At 38.4% G+C, this 19,418-nt stretch overlaps 1 protein-coding gene across 19 annotated transcripts in view; it reads left to right on the top strand.

Moving 5' to 3' along the window:
- The window catches only part of CDK5RAP2 (CDK5 regulatory subunit associated protein 2), a 101,951-nt gene that overhangs the window by 45,772 nt on the left and 36,761 nt on the right, over positions 1-19,418 (top strand). For 14 of the 19 annotated variants that reach the window (XR_010593614.1, XR_010593613.1, XR_010593615.1 and 11 more), the window contains 8 exons: positions 449-564; positions 1,987-2,115; positions 7,871-7,963; positions 8,721-8,768; positions 9,944-10,134; positions 12,873-13,332; positions 15,967-16,222; positions 18,411-18,527. Coding sequence is in view for 16 of the 19 variants with exons in the window: in XM_065572283.1 (XP_065428355.1) it covers positions 449-564; positions 1,987-2,115; positions 7,871-7,963; positions 8,721-8,768; positions 9,944-10,134; positions 12,873-13,332; positions 15,967-16,222; positions 18,411-18,527 (1,410 nt within the window). In the remaining 3 variants the exon portion in view is untranslated. The remainder of the gene's footprint in view (positions 1-448; positions 565-1,986; positions 2,116-7,870; positions 7,964-8,720; positions 8,769-9,943; positions 10,135-12,872; positions 13,333-15,966; positions 16,223-18,410; positions 18,528-19,418) is intronic. The other 5 variants (XM_065572284.1, XM_065572280.1, XM_065572277.1 and 2 more) reach the window with 1 other exon arrangement.

Raw genomic sequence — 19,418 nt, 5'->3', positions numbered from 1 at the left:
AGCTATCTTCTATTCAGTCTGTTGAGCCAATGGCAAAATAAAATTCACTCACTTTATTTAAGCTGGCTTTTACCATTGGGATTTACAGTTCATTTTCTGGCTAAAACAGAATAACTATTCATGCCATACTTTTCCTCACTGAAAATTATTTCTAAATGTAATGCTAAATATGCAAATTATAATTCAGAATTAGATTCACAGTGCATGCTGATAACCATGGAAAATACAGCATGTCTAGATGTCAGAGGCACAAAAGAATGTAAGGGGAAAGTTCTTTCAATTAAACAGAAAGCTTAGTGTGAGGGATGAAACATTTAACTCTCTAGTTCCTATGGTTTTAGTAGTGTGCACTTATTTTAAAGTGTCCTTATTTTGCATTTCTGTGTTGTATTCTCATATAAAGGAGTAATGTATCTGAAATGATACCCACTCTTGGTTATTTTGACAGATGAAACCTTTTCTTTTTGTGGAGATCAAACATCTTATATGAGTATTTGCCTAGGAGAGCATGATCATTTAAACCTACAGATAGACCATCTGTCTCTTGAAGAACTTAAAAAAAAGGTATAGATCTGTTTTATTATTTACTGTTTTTAATGGCTTAACTCTCCTACATTTATAGTTTTTTTTTTTTCTCTCTCTCTCTCTCTTTCTCTCTCTCTCTCACATAAAACCATTTTGATCATTTAGGTACAGTTGGGGTATTCTGAAAGTATTTAAAAATTCTCATCTGTGACAGGAGGTCAGACTAGATGATTTGGTGGTGCTTTCTGGCCCTAAACTGTCTGGCTCTATATAAACCCCAAATAAATTCTTTTATGTGTAAGCCTCCCAAGAGCAGAACATTTCACAAATTCCTCCTTAATAATAATAAGATGATGGTGATGATTGTTATGATTTGCACTTCTATAGCACATTCCATCCAAGGATCTCAAAGTGCTTTGACAAATTTGATGTATTAAGACTCACAATATCCCTGTGAGGTAGACTAGAAGTATTACCTGCATTCTGTAGAAGAAGAAACGGAGACACAGAGAGATTAAGTGACTTGCCCAAGGTGACACATCAAGGCTGTGACAGTGTACAGAACCCAGATCTTCCTCTCTCCTCATCCTGTGCTTTAACCACTAAACCATGCATGGGTTCATCCTAAAGAATGCTTTTCAATATCAAAGTCCTTTGCAAATATATATTAATGAAACCTCACACATCAGTCATGGCCAATGAAAAGATAGGTGAGTATTAATAGATCTACCTTTAAGATTGGTTAAATGAAACACAGAAAGATTAAGTGATTTGTCCAAGATCATACAGAGAGTCAGTGGCAGAATCCAGATTGACTCTCAGTCCTATGCTCAGACCATTAGACCATGCCTCCTGTGTCTCTGAAGTATATATTTGGCTCTAAATTTGGGCACACTTATTAACAAAAGACATTGATACGCCACTTGAGTATAGGTTGTTAATGTCTGCTAAAGTGTTTTGGGACCTGATTTTCCACTCTGGTTTGCTACTTTTACATAAGTGCAACTCCATGAAGTTATATTGGCATAGAAATGGTAATAGATTGGAGACTCGGACTCCTTATTTTTAAATGCTTCTCAGTGAATGCTGCTGCTTTGTTCCTATAACACAGCTTTCACTTGCATCAAAATAACTTTTTTCCCAGTCAACCTGCAGGCATGATAGAACCTGAACTTTTTTCTTGCTAGTGAATTTTGAAACCTGAGCTTCACGATTGATGTCTTCCAAATTAGCATTCTTTGAACACTAGCTTCTAATATATTTGTATAATGTTACTGGTTCAAATGCATACAATCCCTTGGGCAGTGATGGAAGCATTAAGCTTTACTGGAAATAACTAACATTATAATTCTGAAGTTTAACATATTGTATAGCGTTATTTAGAGAAATTTAAATGTCTCTAGTTCTTTATGTATTAGGAAGAGCTTTATAGTTTCTGATTGTTTTCCTGTGTGTATTTAGGTTGCTGAACTCATCTTGATGGTTAAGGACCTGCATTCAATTAACCAAGAGCTAAAGAAAAAACAACTTGGACTCTCCAGATCAGAGACTCAGGGGAAAGAAACACTGAAAATATTAAACCAGAATGAGGTAGGATCTCTATATTAAAATATTGTGCCTAATTCTCAGTTGCACTGCACCTTGTATGGTCACTTATAGCCGTGCAAAGCGGGTGCAAAACACTGCTAGATCAGACTGCTAATATTTTATACTCCATTTTAAAATGATGTAAATAACTGTACAAGATGCAGGGCAACTGAGTATCAGGCCCAAAGTATTTTTAATATTAATATTTTCAATTGATTTTTAAGAAAACATATATTTTAAAATATTAATTGGCTCTATGATCTTTTAATTTTACAAATTTGCAGGTAAGAGTGGTTGATCTTATTTTTCGAAGAAAGTTGCAACCTCCATAACATTTAGGTGTCCCTGAGTGGCTGCTTTATGCATTCCTCAGCTATCTGAGAACTGTTCTCACTTCAATGTGCAGTCCTATTAGGGTGTAGACCATATCTGTTCCATCTCCGAGGCCATGTAAGTCCCTCTGGCAACAAAATTGGGGTGGTTCCACTATGCACCTGTGTTTTAGGGATCAGTGCAACACAGAACAGCGTACAAAGAAGGGAGCGGAGTTGTAGAAGATTGGGCTGATAGACGTGCAGGGCAAGGAGCATTGGGTCCTCTGTTCTTTTTGCCTATGACTGGGGTTTATTAGGAGTAGAACTGGGGAAATAAAAAAAATTCGGCAAATAGTAAATTTACCAAAAAATGCATTTCTTAAGGTGCCAAAAGTATTTGTGAATTTGGGTCAAATTTAGCAAATAGTTTCTGCTGAAAACACCCCTGAAAACAAACATTTTGGAAATGTTGAAGTGGTTGATTTTGGTGTTTTGTTTCAAATTGACATTTTTGAAACAATGGCATTTCAAACTGACATTTTCTAAATGAAATGTCATTTCAACCCAAACAAAAATGTTCTGTTTTTTGTTTCAGTAAGTAAAGAAAATACAAAATCTAGTTTCCATTCAAAACTAGATTTTATTTTTTTGATTCAGCCATCAAACAGAAAAATCAATTATTTGCTCCCTAATTAGGACTGCTTCAGCAATGGGGCTGAAATACCCACCGCATAGCAGCTTCACAGTCTGATGGAAAAGATTCTGGATGTTGGGTCCCTATATTTGTCCTGTTATACAAGAAGATAAGGGAAATAGTGTACATGTCCAGTTCACTTTCATGGCTTGTCATAGATTATTCTTGCTTTAAATGCTATTGCTAATACCTTTCTCTTCTTTAATTTCACCTTCCTTGTGCACTACGTACTGAATGATAATGAGATCAAGAGCAAAAGGAACAATGAGTGTGATCAGCATGTTCTGTCTTGAATTTCTAAATCTGTTTAAACCCAAAGAAAGAAAATGCAGTGTTTAAATAATACGTTCCAGTAGTGTTTAGGTATTGAACTCATTTGTGGGCTGTGTGGCATGTATTGCCTAGGTGCTGCACAGATCCCTGGGCAGCAGAGGATGAGTTTATCATATATGCTGCAGTTGAATTATCAAAATTCAGACTAAATTTCCTTGCTTTTTGTCATTTAAGTCAGGCCTCTCAAGTTACTTGTATTTTTAATTATTAATTAAAGGTACTGCTTTAGGTACTCTTGGGATAACATCCATTTTAAAAAAACAGTTAATTTACAGATTTATAGAATAACTAGGTTAGCACTGAAAGTCTAGTGGGTAAAATATACATTTTAAAAATGGGGGTAAGTACATATATATTCATATTTCCAGCAATTTGTTTAGCAGTCCTGTAGAGGGCACTGCCCCCTCACTGATTCTACATTTGATGCCCGTGGCAGCACTGGTATGTGCTGAGAATATCAGAGCCCAGAATATGGTGCCCTCCTGTGCTTGTCTTGGTGCAATTGGAACATGAAAGGCCATTCACTAAAGAATTATATACATGGACCTAGCTTTAGAATAAATAAGAGAGAAATTTGTAAAGTAACCCGTGTATAAAATGCTGGTAAAGGCAAGGAGGCAAGTAAAAAATGCTGTTCAAGTCAGTGCCAGAGTGACTAAGGTACTATTGAACCCCAAAGTTAAAGGCTCAGCAATCCAGTGTGTTTCATTTTAAAGGTTTATATGGGCCATATTATCAGTCCTGTCCGTAAAAGACCTGCTTCATGATTTTGGGCTATGGACCATGATTGGTGAATTTTTACAAACTGAAAATAAATGAGAAAAATACTGGATTCTGCCGGTCTTGGTGCTGCATTGGTATCTGTTAGCATGCACTGCTGAGAAGACACTAGTGTCTGTCCTCCGTATGAAATTTGGCAGGTTATAACAAGATATAGCCCTCTTGGGTGCTCCTTAAAATGTACAGACCTTTCTTTTCTTTAACAAAACTGGAATTCAGACCAGATAAATCTGCACCTTAGATCCTCTGCAAGGCAAAAGACTGTCAGCCCTGAATAGTCTGTTTCTTGGCTCCAAAGTGGCGGTGGTGGTGGTGTAAAGATAAAAGGGCTGTTTTTGCACTGTCCACTGAACATCTGCTTTCTGTGAGAGAAGCAGCTTCACTGATTCTAGCCTTCAGGGCTCCAGGGATCTTTGCAATCCAAGCATATCAGTGGTTCATTTAGGAAAAATGTTCTCAAGGTTTTCAGTCTCTAAGGAAATATTTTAAATAGGCAGCTTATTCTCAATAGATTTCCTCCTGGCGTTAAGCCACTTATTTTCTTTTAATATTTTGTTGAACATTAGATTGTATTCCTTGGAGCACAGAAAGTTTCTTTTCAATCTCTGAGACGTTAGCAGCAAAAGACTCAAATTGCAGCCAGTTGCAGTAATGCTATACTACAGTCTGTTTAGTCTAAATGTTAATAGTTTCATTGTGAGCAGCATAATTTATGGATTCACATATTGACCTGGAAAGGGGATACACCCCAGAAAATGATGCTGATTAATACACCTCTACCTCGATATAACGCTGTCCTCGGTAGCCAAAAAATCTTACCGCGTTTATAGGTGAAACTGCTTTATATCGAACTTGCTTTGATCCACTGGAGTGCGCAGCCCCACCCCCCCGGAGCGCTGCTTTACCGCGTTATATCCGAATTCGTGTTCTATCGGGGTAGAGGTGTAAAAGACAGTTGTTCTGTGTTGGAAGCTGTATGAATTAGGTAAGTATGAGCACAAATGAATCTAACTAGCTTTAAAAATAAAGCTTGGCCCTACAGCCTCATTTTGAAAATCAGACCCTGGTCATAAATTTTTGGATGCTATAATTAGCTAATATTTTCCAATTTTTTTATTTTAAATAATCTGTGAGTAAGCTTAGTGTCCATGGAAGTCAGTGGCTACAGTCAGACAAATTACAAGCTATTCCAAAGCACAGCTTTACCTGTACATCACAGTCGTGATATGTAGCATCCCTGCTACTCCAGTTCTGAGACTGCCGAAAATGGGGATTTGGATGAAAATACCAAATTAATTCAAATCTGAGATCCAAACCAGGATTTGAATATAGGGCTCTAGAGATAAAGGGAAAACTACTAATACACTGTACCATCCAGCTCCTACCATTATTTTGTTTTTTAAATTAATACTTAAAATTCACACGTAAACAAAAGTAGTGTGGTTTACTTTGCTGGAAGGTAGAAGGCAAAAGTGCTTTTCTCATTCACTGCTAGTACATACACCTCTACCTCGATATAACGCTATCCTCGGGAGCCAAAAAATCTTACTGCTTTATAGGTGAAACTATGTTATATCGAACTTGGTTTGATCTGCCAGAGTGTGCAGCACCCCCCCCCCCCGAGCGCTGCTTTACTGCGTTATATCCGAATTCGTGTTATATTGGGTCGTGTTATATCGGGGTAGAGGTGTATATACATGATAAAAAAGTCACAGTAAGAAACCCACATATACGCTCACCACTGCTCATAGAGAAAAAGATATGCACATATCCCCAGTACACCTGCAGAATTCTCTTAATCTGAGACTGGATCCATAGGCCTTGAGCCTTGTGTCTTCAGTGTGACACATCGGGGAAGCAGGTTGATCTTTTCACGTCATAACTATTAGCACTGTCCTGCACATGCATCGAGGCTATAAATTCAACATGCACTACTTTTAGTCATCAGCTCCTTTCCTCCCAATGCATCTCTAAAATGCTGTGTGCCCAAGGGCTCGATGAACAACTGCTCTCCTGGCTAGGCTTAAGAATCTGCCTTTTTGTCTTTATTGAATTTAGGGTAATTTTTTTTTAGTCTAGGTCAGAAAGGAACTGACTGTTAGATGCACTAGTGTGATATTACTGCCTTTAAGGCATGTACATTATAGCCTTGCTCCAGGACTAAAATCCTTGTCTAATAGAGCTATGAATCCACTCTCCCAATACCTTGTATCGTCTGTAGATTAGATAGACAATATTACCTTCAGAAAATGCTACTTACAGGTAATAGATTCTCCTGTGTCTCATTTCCATTTCTTAATGAGCTTCCAGCACCAAAGTTCCTTTACAAAAATCTCTTAATCAAATTACTAAGAGGTGTTGCTGTAGAATAAGACTCTATCGATACCACAGTACAGGCTAATTCTGCTGAAATGCCCTAAACATTTGGTGTATATGGTGCAAAAGCAGCATTACTGGGTACTTATAATCTGCCCAATGTTCTCTCTCTCTTCCCTGGCCCTGAAAACCATTCTAATCAGGAACATAAATAAACTTTGAGGGTTTGTGCATTGAAACCATTGTTGAACTTGGATGTATATGAACAAAAACGTGGGCCAAGGCCTCTCCTGGAGTTCTACTCTGAGGCACTGTTCACAGAATAGTGGAATGACTTCACTGCAGCTTAGTTTCAGGGGAGCCAAGTTTTTGGTGGAAAACTCCTTCCCCGCTTTCCAGTTGCTGTGTGAGGGTTTCTTGCAGGGACTTGCCAGAATATTGCCCCTTAATGTAATCAGATTAATCATTTTTAAATTAGTATTGTTGTCATTGGAACCTTTTTAGATGCCTCTAGACAAAAGATTAAATTCTGACGTCTGTTGCCGGAGGCAAACTGGCGAGGGGAGCTGAGCTGTGGTGTGGGAGCATTCTGCCTGCATGCCTCGGTTACTCCTGCTGTTGAATTCTAACAGGCACAATGCAAGGGGTTCCTGGCCTTGCTCCCAGGTTGGCTGGCCAGCCCTCTTGGAGGTTTGGAGTGCTACTGGATAACACTAGACAGTCGGTTTACTCATGGAGTGTTAGTAGCAGCATTCTGTCTGGGTTCTGGGGAGGGTAGGAAATGGGGAAAGAAAACATTCTTGGCACCCTCCTCCTTCCCCATGGTACATCAGTGAAGGACAAAGCAGTATTTAGCCTACAGTGTAATAGTAAATCTTTTTATTGTTATGCCAGACAGGGTCTGCCCTGCTTAGCAAGAGGTTTTTTTTTCCATGAATGCAGAAAAAGATCATAAAATAGTAGGAAATAAAAATAATCATTAAATGGAAAAATATGACAGGCACAATGGAAATATGGCTTGGGGAGGAGGAAAGGTGTTTGCAGAAAGGGGCTAAATTAGCATTTTTGTACAGTTCAGAAGGATGTGCAGCAGTGAGGGAATGTAAAAATTCAGATTTCAGTGTACTATGTATGAGTTATTTCTGTTTTTTTGTGTTAACTCCCTTTTGATCTTACTGGATAAATCTAATCCAATGTTTGTTACTTTGTATTACAGGCATTTTTTATTTTTCTTTTAAGACATGTCACTGACTTATTTATGCATGTTTCATACCACATTATTTTTGTGCTACATTTTCACATCGTTCCATACTTTGTATAGTTTCTTGAAAGAACAGAGGAAACCATGACGCAAGCTGGAGATTTTGACAATAAGAATGCAGAGAGCTGTCAGCGTTCTGAGAGGACCAGTGAGGTAGGATTGTGTCAATATCATTGTATAATATTTTTACCAGAGAGTTACATGTTCTGGGTGCACAATTACAGCTATTTAACTATATATATTCCAGCTGGGTTTCTTTTTGCTGTATGTTTAGAGTATACAAGTCTAGCCTCTGCAATTCCCTGTAAGCGGTAGAGTCCCCTCCATGCTCTGAACAGCGGATACTCTCACTGGATATAATGCAAACACCTTTTTCTGTTTGATTTTTTTTCTTAGCTTAAATAACTATAAATCATAAACGTCAGTTTTCTCCTCAAGTTTGTCTGTTCCTAGGTTTTTCCCTGCAGGATCTCCTCTGTCCCAGTCCCTAGTTCCCTTTGATCCAGAGAGATACTCAGCCTCTCTTAAAGGGCCTGATCCCAAGTCCCTTAAAGTAAGTGGGAGTCTTTTGATTGTCTTTAGTGGCCTGTGTAATCATGCCCGGAGCTTGGCTGGAATTAATAAGATCCACCTGCTATTATGACTGAGCAAAAATTACTGTGCATCTTTGTATAGGTTTCAAACGCCTGATGTCAGGGTGACTCAACAGAAAACCTCCATTCCTGTGCAGGGTCCTAGAATCTGCCATCCTTTTTTACTGGCATTCAAAAGAGATATAGTATATTGTGAAAAACACATAACTAAGATAAATACCGTGTTTTCCGTTCAGTTCAAAATGGTAATATTTTTAAAAAATGACAACGTGATGTGCCTCAAAATGTATAACTTTTACATATCCCTACTTATCTAGGCATGTCCTCAGTTGCCTTTGGATCATCATCTTGATCTGGATATGCAGGTAAATGATACAATATAAATAGCCTCTCGTTGTGTGTGGAGAAGCTTGTAGTAAGTATGTACTTCAATCTCTCATTGCTAATGGCTCCAAAGTCAACAGGGTTCATCATGAATGGGCCCAATCTAAATCGTATTGAAATAATTGGAAAGACTCCCGTTGATGTAAATAAGAGTTGCATCATGCCCCATGTGTGTGCATCCTGAGTGTGGATCTGTGGAGGTTACTAATTCAGAGAAAAATAGCTCTGCTTCATGAAATAGTCTTTGCGGATCTTAAATGTGCCATGCTTTGTAAGCTGTGGAACCATTTAAAAACTAAAAAGTTAGTTTTTGTGAGCCTGCATCAGGATGTTCCAAACCACAGTTATGAAACGGCCTTTCATAACTGTCATCCTCTGAGTAGTTACAGAACCAGCTCTGATCCTTAGTCATTCCCCGTTTGCTGAGTTCTTTAACCAGATTGCCTCTGCAGATTTGCACTGGCCCTCTGTATTTCCCACTTCTTCACAATCTTATACTTAGATTTCATCAAGGTGGAGAGGTATTGAAGGAACTTGATCGGAGAAGTCTTTTATTACTGCAGTTTGGAATGTTTGGGTTGCTGACTGATGTACCCTATAATGGGTTCTACTGCTTTTGGTAGTTCTGTGGCTTCTGAGATAGGTTGTACAGCTGATTCATGCTATGGCAATATGTATGGAGAATTTTAGAGTCAACTAACCCAATTTTACACACACAAGAATGGTAATTCTAAACACTTCAGACCACATTCTGTCCTTGGACATTCATACTAACTGGATCAGCACACGGGCATCAGAGGGCAGAATTTTATATTTAAAGAGACGTGATTCAAATGTGAACTAATCATGGAATGAATTACAATGTGGGTGCCACATACCAACAGCTTCATTAGCCAGGAGAGCATTCATAGATAAACACCATCAGGGAAATCTACTTACTGCTAAACAACTGATCTCTATGAATTAACCATATCAAATTGATGTTCATTAGTTCCTGTATTAATAAACAGTAAGTTGAATGTCTGTGACTGCTTTATAATGTAGATTAAGACCATCAAAGATTACAAACCATGATTATGAAAAGATTGCAGCCCTGAACATAATAGAACTGCATACCTGCCTAATAAGAAAACATTTGCAATTTTTTCCCCAACAGATAGCTCCTTCAGACTATTCAGATGGTTCCTGCAAAGATAGACATTATAGGAATCCAAATAAGCCTCGGTTTGAACATGATATAGCTGGCAAACACTTTGGCAGAATAGAGATGAGTGAACATGAAGTAGAAGAGATGAGCCTGCTCACATCTCTTTTAAATGAAAATGGAACATCTGTACTTGAATCTAGGTAAGCCTGAGGGATAGACACTACTTTTGACAGTATTTCTATTTGAGGAGAGAATAAAGTAATTTTGCTAAAGTGAATTTAGATAATGGCACTAATTTACCTGAGAGATTGGCAAGGCTCCTTCAGAGCCATTTCAGTCTATCATACAATTAAGTAATTACGAAACATGCTATCAGTAGGAAGACATCCTTATGAAAAATCCGTTACAAGAAAAGTTTCTCTAAAGGTATTGCTTCATAGATCCTTACTATGGGAACTGATCTTTTTCAGGATGTGGGACTGGTAGTGTTAAAGGGCTAAAATAATAATAATAATAATACGTTGTGCTTGCTTTTTTTTTTTTTTTTTATCCAAGTATCTCGAAGCACTCTACACACATTGAATTAAATGGAAAAAAAACCCCAAACACTGCACTGGTGTACGAAAGTTGTGTGTGTGAAGCTGGGGAGAAGTGACTTGCCCAAGATTATTCAAGAATGGGAGAGCAGCCTATATAACCCCATAGTTCTGATTCTCAGTCCCCTGCTTTTAAATATGCCACTAGTCAACACTGCATCCTTCAATAGGAATTTCTTTAACCCCTGTGGCCTTAGGTTGGAAGTTGAGGCTAGAGTATGGTGGGAAATAAAATAATGCCTTTAACTGCAAGTACCTTTCACTGTAGCTGACGGATCGGTGAGCTTGTTTTGCTTGCTTGTGAGAATACTTGTTTTTACTGACATCACTGAAAAGGAAGTTTACAGCTTTGACTGTTTTACCGCAGCATCAGTCCTTTAGCTTTTTCAACAACACATTAAATCTCTTTTAAAAAAACCCACCAAAAGCGCGAGTTTTAGAAGAGGGTATTTTTAAATTGATTTTTTTCAAATATATGTAATTTAATGTTAAATAAGAGCAGATGGCCCTCCAATGGTTCTCTGGCTGCATTCACTCTCCGAGCTGAGGTGAACTTCGAATCATTCAGTCTGCCCTTGTGCAGTTCACTTCAAATAGAGACCCTCAAGTGAGTTACAGCTTTGAATTCATTCCACAGTCTTACAATGTTGTGTATAGGACTCTCCATGCTATCCTTTTACTGTAGTTGGTCACACAGGAAAATCTACAGACAAAAGACTGCTGGAAATAATTACCTGTTCCTCAGCATGCACCCCAAAAGAGCAGTGAAGATATAATGTTAATAATAATATTCACTTCAACTAAAGATTTCAAAGCATTTTACCAATACAACTGATTGATAAAGGTTCACAGCATTCTTGTGAAGTAGGTAAGGATTATCCCCACTTTACAGATGGAGAAACTGTGGCACAAAGAGGTGAAAATGACTCATTCACAGTGAGTAGCTGAGTTGGAACTAAGGCCATGTCTGCACTAGGAACACTTTATGGGACAAAGCACTCCTGCTGCTGTTGGAACTACACTGGCAAAGCTGTGCTTTGTACAGGTATAGAAAAAAACCAGCCCCCACGCGTGAAACACGCTATATCACAATGACTTATTTCAGAGGTCATCAACATCATTCGTTTAGCAAACCAGGAAAGGTTTGTGGAGAGTGATGTGAACTACCTTCCTCATGCAATGTTCTCAGTGGTCCCACCTCCAGGAGTTCAAAGCCCAAACTCTGATCCATCATGTGGCAAGGCATTAAACTGCCTATAGGCAGCTAGCTACACAAGCCCAGCATCTGTCTTCTGCATTTGAAATCAGTTCTACAGTTGGGTCTACTCAACCAGTCCTATGTTTCTACATTACTATTCAAGCCAGCCAAGAAATGTAAATGATTTTAGTCATCAAGAAAATACTGAGTGGCAGATGAGACAATATTACTGTCTTAAAAGATGAATATATAATGTTGTTTTATTTCTTAACCTTACTTAAAAGTCTGGTAATGAGCAATTCTTTCACAATCATCTTTAGCACTCTTGTGTATAATCTTTTCTGTGTCCTAGTATAAATTACCAGATTGACTATGATGAGGCTGTGCTGTTGGGTAACTTAATTCTCATTAATGATATTAGATGCCAGAAAAAAAGACATAAAAAGCGTAGTTAGCATCCTCCATTTCAAATGCCAGCTGTATAAATGCAGTTGTTTTTAAATGCCTGTTTATATGTTTAGCGGCACAAACAGTTCTTGATTGGACACATTAAATCAGCTGTAGAATTTGAGGGTTGTTTATAATCTAATGTCCCTTGTTTAGCTTCTCTTTCATCTTAAAATATAGCTTTCCAAACTGTGGTCCACTTGTTATCTGTGGAACATTTCCTGATGGTCTGTGGAGAGCAAGACTGTCACATTCTACTGGCTGCTTCTGCATTTTACTAAAAGACAGCTGACCATATATGAAGGCCCAGATTTTTCAAAAGAACTCAGCACTCAGCAGCTCCCTTGTTTCCAATAGGCACTTCATTAAGATGCCTACAAGGGAGGGTAAGATCTTGAAAATCTGGCCCTACATACTCTTCTGATTTTATTTTGTGTAAGCAATTGCTGTGGTTTCCACAGGTTTGTTATATGATCACAAATGGGAGGAGGGGATGTGATCTACATGACCACAAATGGGGGAGAGAAGTGTCCACAAGACAATCTCTCTATGAAAAAGTTTGAGAAGCTCTGCTCTAAATCTACCGGAGGAGTCTACAGTATATCATGGCTCTACAAAAGTGTTCCTTAGGAGGTGTTCTTGTTTCCTTAAACAAAAAAGCAAAACGTGTGTTTTTTTTTTCTCTCCCTGCATAAAGCAGACAAGAACAAATGAAAATCGTAACTGCACTGTTAGATCATCTGAGCACAACTGAGCAAGAATGTTCAAGTGAAGATATAGAGAATAAGGATGAAAAAGATCTTAGGCAAATGATTATTCAACTAAGAGCTGAACTGAGACATTCCAAGCAGGTCAATAAAATCTTAAAGCAGCAAGTAGAATTGAAATCAACTTTTGATGGAAAAGAGAGGCTTTATCCAGATACAGCTCCACAGGTTAATAAGGATATTGAATTGTTAAAAGTGGAATTGAAAGATACAGCTACACAAACAATGACTATAGAGGGTAATGTCATGAGACTCAAACATGAAGGCAAAAGAGGAGAGACGGAAGAAAAAACAAAATACTCAAGATTAAATACAGAACTTCAACAAGAAAATGCGTTTGAGAAGGGTGAGCAGCATGAGAGACTTTCTGTTACAAGTAGAACAAATAAAGTAAGTTTATTTGAGATTCCCTTTTTAACAGTTCAGGGCAGACGTAGAGATGAGAAGTGTATTTCATTTCTGAAGTTAATCTTGTTTTTCGTGTAATTTTAAAAATAAGTAAAAGGGATTTGGGCCAAATATATTTAAGATAATTGTACTTACTGTACAGTGCCTTTCATCCTATACTTCAGTGTGCTTTAGAAATATTAATTAAGTAAGCCTCAAATCTCGCAGGACTTGATACCAGTAAATATCGTATCAATTTTACAGGTGAATAAATTATGGCATATGGGTCTTGATTTTCTACTGCCTTTTTACTTGGTATAGTTGTTCATGAGAATGTAAAGTGTTTGTGAAAGTATACCATTCTGACTTGGTACTGTTTTAAGTCTAAGCAGAGAATTAGGCCTGGAGAATTGAAGAGACTTGCCTAATATCTCACAACAAGCAGTCCTGAGTCCCAGTCCTCTGGTTTAAATGAACTTTTTACATTGCCTCTTATTCTTAGACAAGTACAGTCACATTTTCAAAACTGGCCCCTAAAACCGGGTACTCTAATTTTCGAGTGCAGAGTACGGTTGCATGTGTAAGTCAGGTGTTGGACACCTAACTGCCTGACCTGCACATGCATGCAGCTTATGGCTACAAAAATTGTGCATACATTGGTGTGAAAAATTGTGTCTACAAAAATGTATATATGTACAGTTGCATCAGCAACTTTAGAAGCTGTGTTGAGGCCACTTTGAAGATTTAGCGCCCATGCAACAGACAATCACAGCTTTTGGTATTGTGGGCTGCTGATAGAGAGTTTGTAACCTCTTCTGCATAGGGAGTAGCCTGTGTGTTTGTATTGATTAAGAGGTTTCTGTGGGATAGCAATAGCAGCAGCTCATTAATTTTTTCTGGATCAAGCCCTAACATGGAACTGAAAAAAGTTCAGGGTTATTAACACATTTTAATAAAAAAAACGAGGAAGCTATCAGCATTGGATTTATTTTCCAGCCTCCAAGTGATATTGTGTTCAGATGTACCAAAGGAATTGAGTATATCATTAGGAAAATGGAACTTGCTTTTTATTATTTTAAATTGTGTAAAGACTATAATTGGTAGGAAATGAATGTGGAAAAATATTGCAGAATACAAAATAAAAAAAGAAATTACAGCACTCGTGATGCTGGTGGAGCAACGACATCACAAAAGGAGTAAATCAGATGTATTTGAAAATATTATTATTGATTTTTATTATTATTGCACACAATTCTGTAGCATTCATCAGCATAGTGTGTGAGTTCTCAATTCTGAGATCTCACTGTTTCGTTTCTCCAATTTGGACAACTAGGACACATTTAGGGGAAGTCCTCAAAAGGTGCCAGGATGAAAATGTGACAATAGATTATTATTTATTATGAGACTTAAAAAAAAAAAAAAAAAAAAAAAAATCCAATAACGCTACCATACCAGTGTTGGGGTAAAGAGAGGAAGAAATGAAGAAAATACCTTCAGGACTTTGTAGAGAAGAGGTGGACAAAATTTTTGGCCCGAGGGCCACATCTGGGTATGGAAATTGTATGGAGGGCCCTGAATGCTTACGAAATTGAGGTTGGGGTGCAGGAGGGGGTGAGGGCTCTGGTTGGGGGTGTGGGCTCTGGGGTGGGACCAGAAAGGAGGAGTTCAGGGTGCGGTAGGGAGCTCTGGGCTGGGGCAGGTGGTTGGGGCATGGGAGAGGGTCAGGAGTGCAGGCTCCAGGCAGCGCTTACCGTAAGCAGATCTTGGAAGCAGTGGTGTGTCCCCGCTCCACATCCTATGTGGAGGTGCAGCCAGGCGGCTCCGCATGCTGCCCCATCTGCAGGCGCCGCCCCTGGAGTTCCCATTAGCCCCAGTTCCCGGCCAATGGGAGCTGCAGGGGTGGTGCTTGGGGTGGGTGCAGCGCGCTGTGCCCCCGGCGACCCCTAAACATAGGAGCTGGCGGAGGGGGGACATGCTGCTGCTTCCGGGAGCCTTGGTACGCATGCATGGAGTGGTCGTTGACCCTGCTCCCCGGCTGGAGTGCAGGAGCAGAGCAAGCCCCAGACCCCGCTCCCCAGCAGGAGCTTGAGGGCCGGATTAAACCGGCTGGAGGGCCGGATGTGGCCCCTGGGCCATAGTTTACCCACCACTGTTGTAGAGGGTTGAGAGGATTCTCTGTGGAAAGAAACAATGAGTTAGGGGAAAAACACAGAGATCCAAAAGGAACTAGTGGTTAGAGAAGACAAATGAGATGGGTATATATTCCTCAAAGGCGCACACAGTCTAGACTTAACAGATATACTTTAATCTAAAAGGCCTTTACCAGTAGACAGTCAATCTGCCGTCTTGGTTCCATGCCCTAGAAGACACATGGCACGGGGCTTTGGATTAATAAACAGCATTTACCTTTAGAAAATTATAAGGGCCTGGGCCAGGAGGATATCTCATTTCCCTGTGAATGCTCAAATTCTTTGCAAGGATATCGCTGTCTTGTTTCCAAAATTACATAATATAGCACTTAATTGGTATGCACAAAGTTTTACTAGTATTTTTTTCCTGGTGATCTTGTTTATTTTCCCTTACCAAGTATCTCATACCCATTACCAAATCCTATGTTTTATTGCATCTATCTTTCAGAGTGATTTCATTATTCCATTCAAGAAATCCCGTTTACCCATTCCATTAAAATCATCTAGATCATTAGGAAACATTCCCTTAACCTCCTGTACACAGAAGCCAGACATGCATCTGCAGCACAGGCTCATGGCACTTGATGAAGGTCTGAAGGAATGTAAAATACAAAACAAACAACTTCACAAAGAGTTATCTTTGAGCGGATCTGTAATTGAAAATCTGCAAGAGAAGCCCGAACAAGAAAGAGTATTGGTGAGAGGTAAATAAACATTTGCATTTAAAGAGCAGATAAAATAACATCTAGTACTGCTTGAAATATTTTCTTCTTTTCTTACAGTGGAAAGAAAAAATAGATCACTTTTACATATATACAATACTGCTTAATCTTACAATTTGCTTGGGGACAAATATATATCCTAAAAATACTTAGTGTTGGTTTTTTTTTAGTTAGATTTGTCTTTGCAGCCAAAACATAATGCAGCTTGGTCTGCAATGAAAGTGCATGGTATACATGGCATAAAATACATAATAAATGATAGTCTCATAGCACATTTATATAAATATGGGTTACCCTAAATATTCATTTACAGGATTCCAAACCTAATAGAAAACATGGAGAGATGAAAGTATAGATGCACTGTATTTGTTCATGTTTCAGAGGGGTAGCCGTGCTAGTCTGTATCAGCAAAAACGAGGAGTCCTTGTGGCACCTTAGAGACTAACAAATTTATTTGGGCATAAGCTTTCGTGGGCTAAAACCCACTTCATCAGATGCATGGAGTGGAAAATGCAGAGGCAGGTATAAATACACAGCACATGCAAAGATGGGAGTTGCCTTACCAAGTGGGGGAGGGGGAGGTCAGTGCTAACGAGCCAATTCAATTAAGGTGGAAGTGGGCTATTCTCAACAGTTGACAAGAAGGGAGGAAAATCACTTTTATAATGCTAATGAGTTCAATGTAATCAAGGTGGCCCATTTCAAACAGTTGACAAGAAGGTGCGAGTATCAGCAGGGGGAAAATTAGTAGTTGTAGTTTTTATTTCTTCATGTTGCATAAGTGAATGTACCTGATTTACCATTGATCAGTCAAGGTGTCAAATGGGGTTTTTTTTTCTCCAGTTTAGTGAGATTAATTTAAATCTAACCATAAACAAAATACCTATATCTGCAAAGTATTACAAATTATAAGAGAATTGACTATATATATTATATAAAGATGCAGTATGGTGAAAAAGTGTAAGATCAATAGCTGTAAGATCAATAACTTGCGATGGTGGAAAGGCATGGCTACAGGGGAAGAGAGATGTTTTAAGGAAGTGAAATGAGAGAGAGTCAGAATTATAAAGTATGGTGTGTTCTACAAGGCAACAGCTGTGGAGTAGAAGGCTTTCTCCCCAACAGTAATGTTGTGGAAAAGGACAGTGATGACCCAAGTGCTTAAGTGAGTGTATAGGGGAGTAGAATTGGAACAAGGAACCCTATCCCACTCCTATTAATAATACTAATACTTTGTTCTCATCTAGTGTTTTTCATCAGTAGATCTCAAATCACTTTACGAAGGAGGTAAGCATCATTATTTTACAGATGGAAAAACTGAGGCATAGATAGGGAAATGACTTGCCCAAGGTCACCCAGCAGGCCAGGAGCTGAGCCAGGACTAGAACCCAGGTCTCCTGATTCCCAATTCAGTGCTCTATCAACTAAGCCACAGTAATACCATGCACATAGTGCTTCCCTTTATTATTTATTGGTTTTTACTAAAAAGGATGGGAATTTGGTCATTAACTTCAGTGGGAGCAGGATCCTAGCCCATGGTCTGTGAAGTAGGCAGGAATAAAGTTCCATGGAGAATTTTAAGAATGAAAGTACCGTAGCTTTATATTGGACCCTGAAATGAAAGGGCAGCCATTGGAAGGTTGCAGTCCTTTCGTCCCCTATACTCGATTATTTTTGCATGTATGCCAATATGGGTAGCAGCAGTCTGCACTTGCTGGAATCCCAAGACCTGGGGCTCACAGAGGTTGTAGAGAATGAAGTTAGAATCGTTGCTTAAATTGGTGAAATTATTTATCTTCATTGTAAACATACATAAAAAATAAAACCCTAAAAATCAATTGAATATATAATAAGTGTACTGACTGCTTGCATGTGTTCATCATGTGATGCAGAATTTTGTGGTAAGATCTTCATCTGGGGTAGGAAGCCTTGGACATTCAAATTTATAGTAATTATCTTGATAGTTAATTTATGTATTTGAAAAATATGTGCTTAGATAATTTCACATGATCTGCATATTTGTGTTTTTCTGTTTACTACTGCAGTTCTTTATATGACTTCACCATTCTGAATTGTTGCTGCATCACTTGTTTTACTATCCTACTTTTTTCTTTTCTTCTTCTTTTTGAAAGTCACTTAGCTAAGTTTTTTTCCCCTTATATTTCTCTAGCTGAATCATTGGTCAGAATGGATTGCAAAGAGATCCAGGTGGATTCACAGGCTGTTGGATTTGATACTTATGACAAGAATGAAAATAAGATGGTCATGGATCAGAGAACCAGTCAAGGTAGAGCATGGATACAAAGTGATAATGAGAAAGCAGCATTATGAAAGCTACTAATCTTAAAATATATTGTCATATTGTTTTCTGTAAATAATTATAGATAACTTACTCTACTGTAGATAATTGCCCTTTTTTACCATTACTTGTTGGTTTTAAATATTGTTTACTTAATTAGTACAGAATAATGGTCCCCAAGTTAGTGTCTTAAGGGTTATGTTTTTAGAAGTCACATGAATTTATGAGCACAATTTCCAATAAAAAATAATGAGTTGTGTACCTAACTCCCAAACACTGTACTGCAAACCTCCTCAGTTCCTCTGATCCATTCGGTGAATTAAATACGTTCATTACTGTGCACTTGCCACACTGTTATGAAATGCAAGGAGGAAGCAATAGAACGATAGCATTCAGCTTATCTGAATTATTTGAAGGCATTTGGCTTAGTTGAAACCTAACTGAATCATTGAATGAAAATGTAAATGGGGTTAATTCCATGTACTATGTGCTTCTACATAATCCATTTGTCTTTTTGAGAGGGCTTGAATGACCTCTTTATCTAGTTGCATACAGAGTGCTGAATAGGAGACTAATTCTGGAACCCTTACTCACGTGTGTAGTCCCCCTGAAGCCAGTCAGTAAGGGATTGCAGAATATACATTTATTACCTGTGTGTGGTACATTAAAGTGTGCTAGCAGTTTCTGCTTTAAAGAGCAACTAATGCCTTATGAAAAACCATAACAAGCATTCTAATTAAAAACAATACTACTTCCAATTTTTCTGGTTTTCACCCCCTCATATTCTTTAGTTTATATATATATATATATATATATATATATATATATATAGACAGACAGACAGACAGACAGACAGACAGACACACACACACACACACC

This window comes from Chrysemys picta, chromosome 18, assembly GCF_011386835.1.
Source record: "Chrysemys picta bellii isolate R12L10 chromosome 18, ASM1138683v2, whole genome shotgun sequence".
Lineage (NCBI taxonomy): Eukaryota > Metazoa > Chordata > Testudines > Emydidae > Chrysemys > Chrysemys picta.
This window is presented reverse-complemented; position numbering and strand designations above follow the sequence as displayed.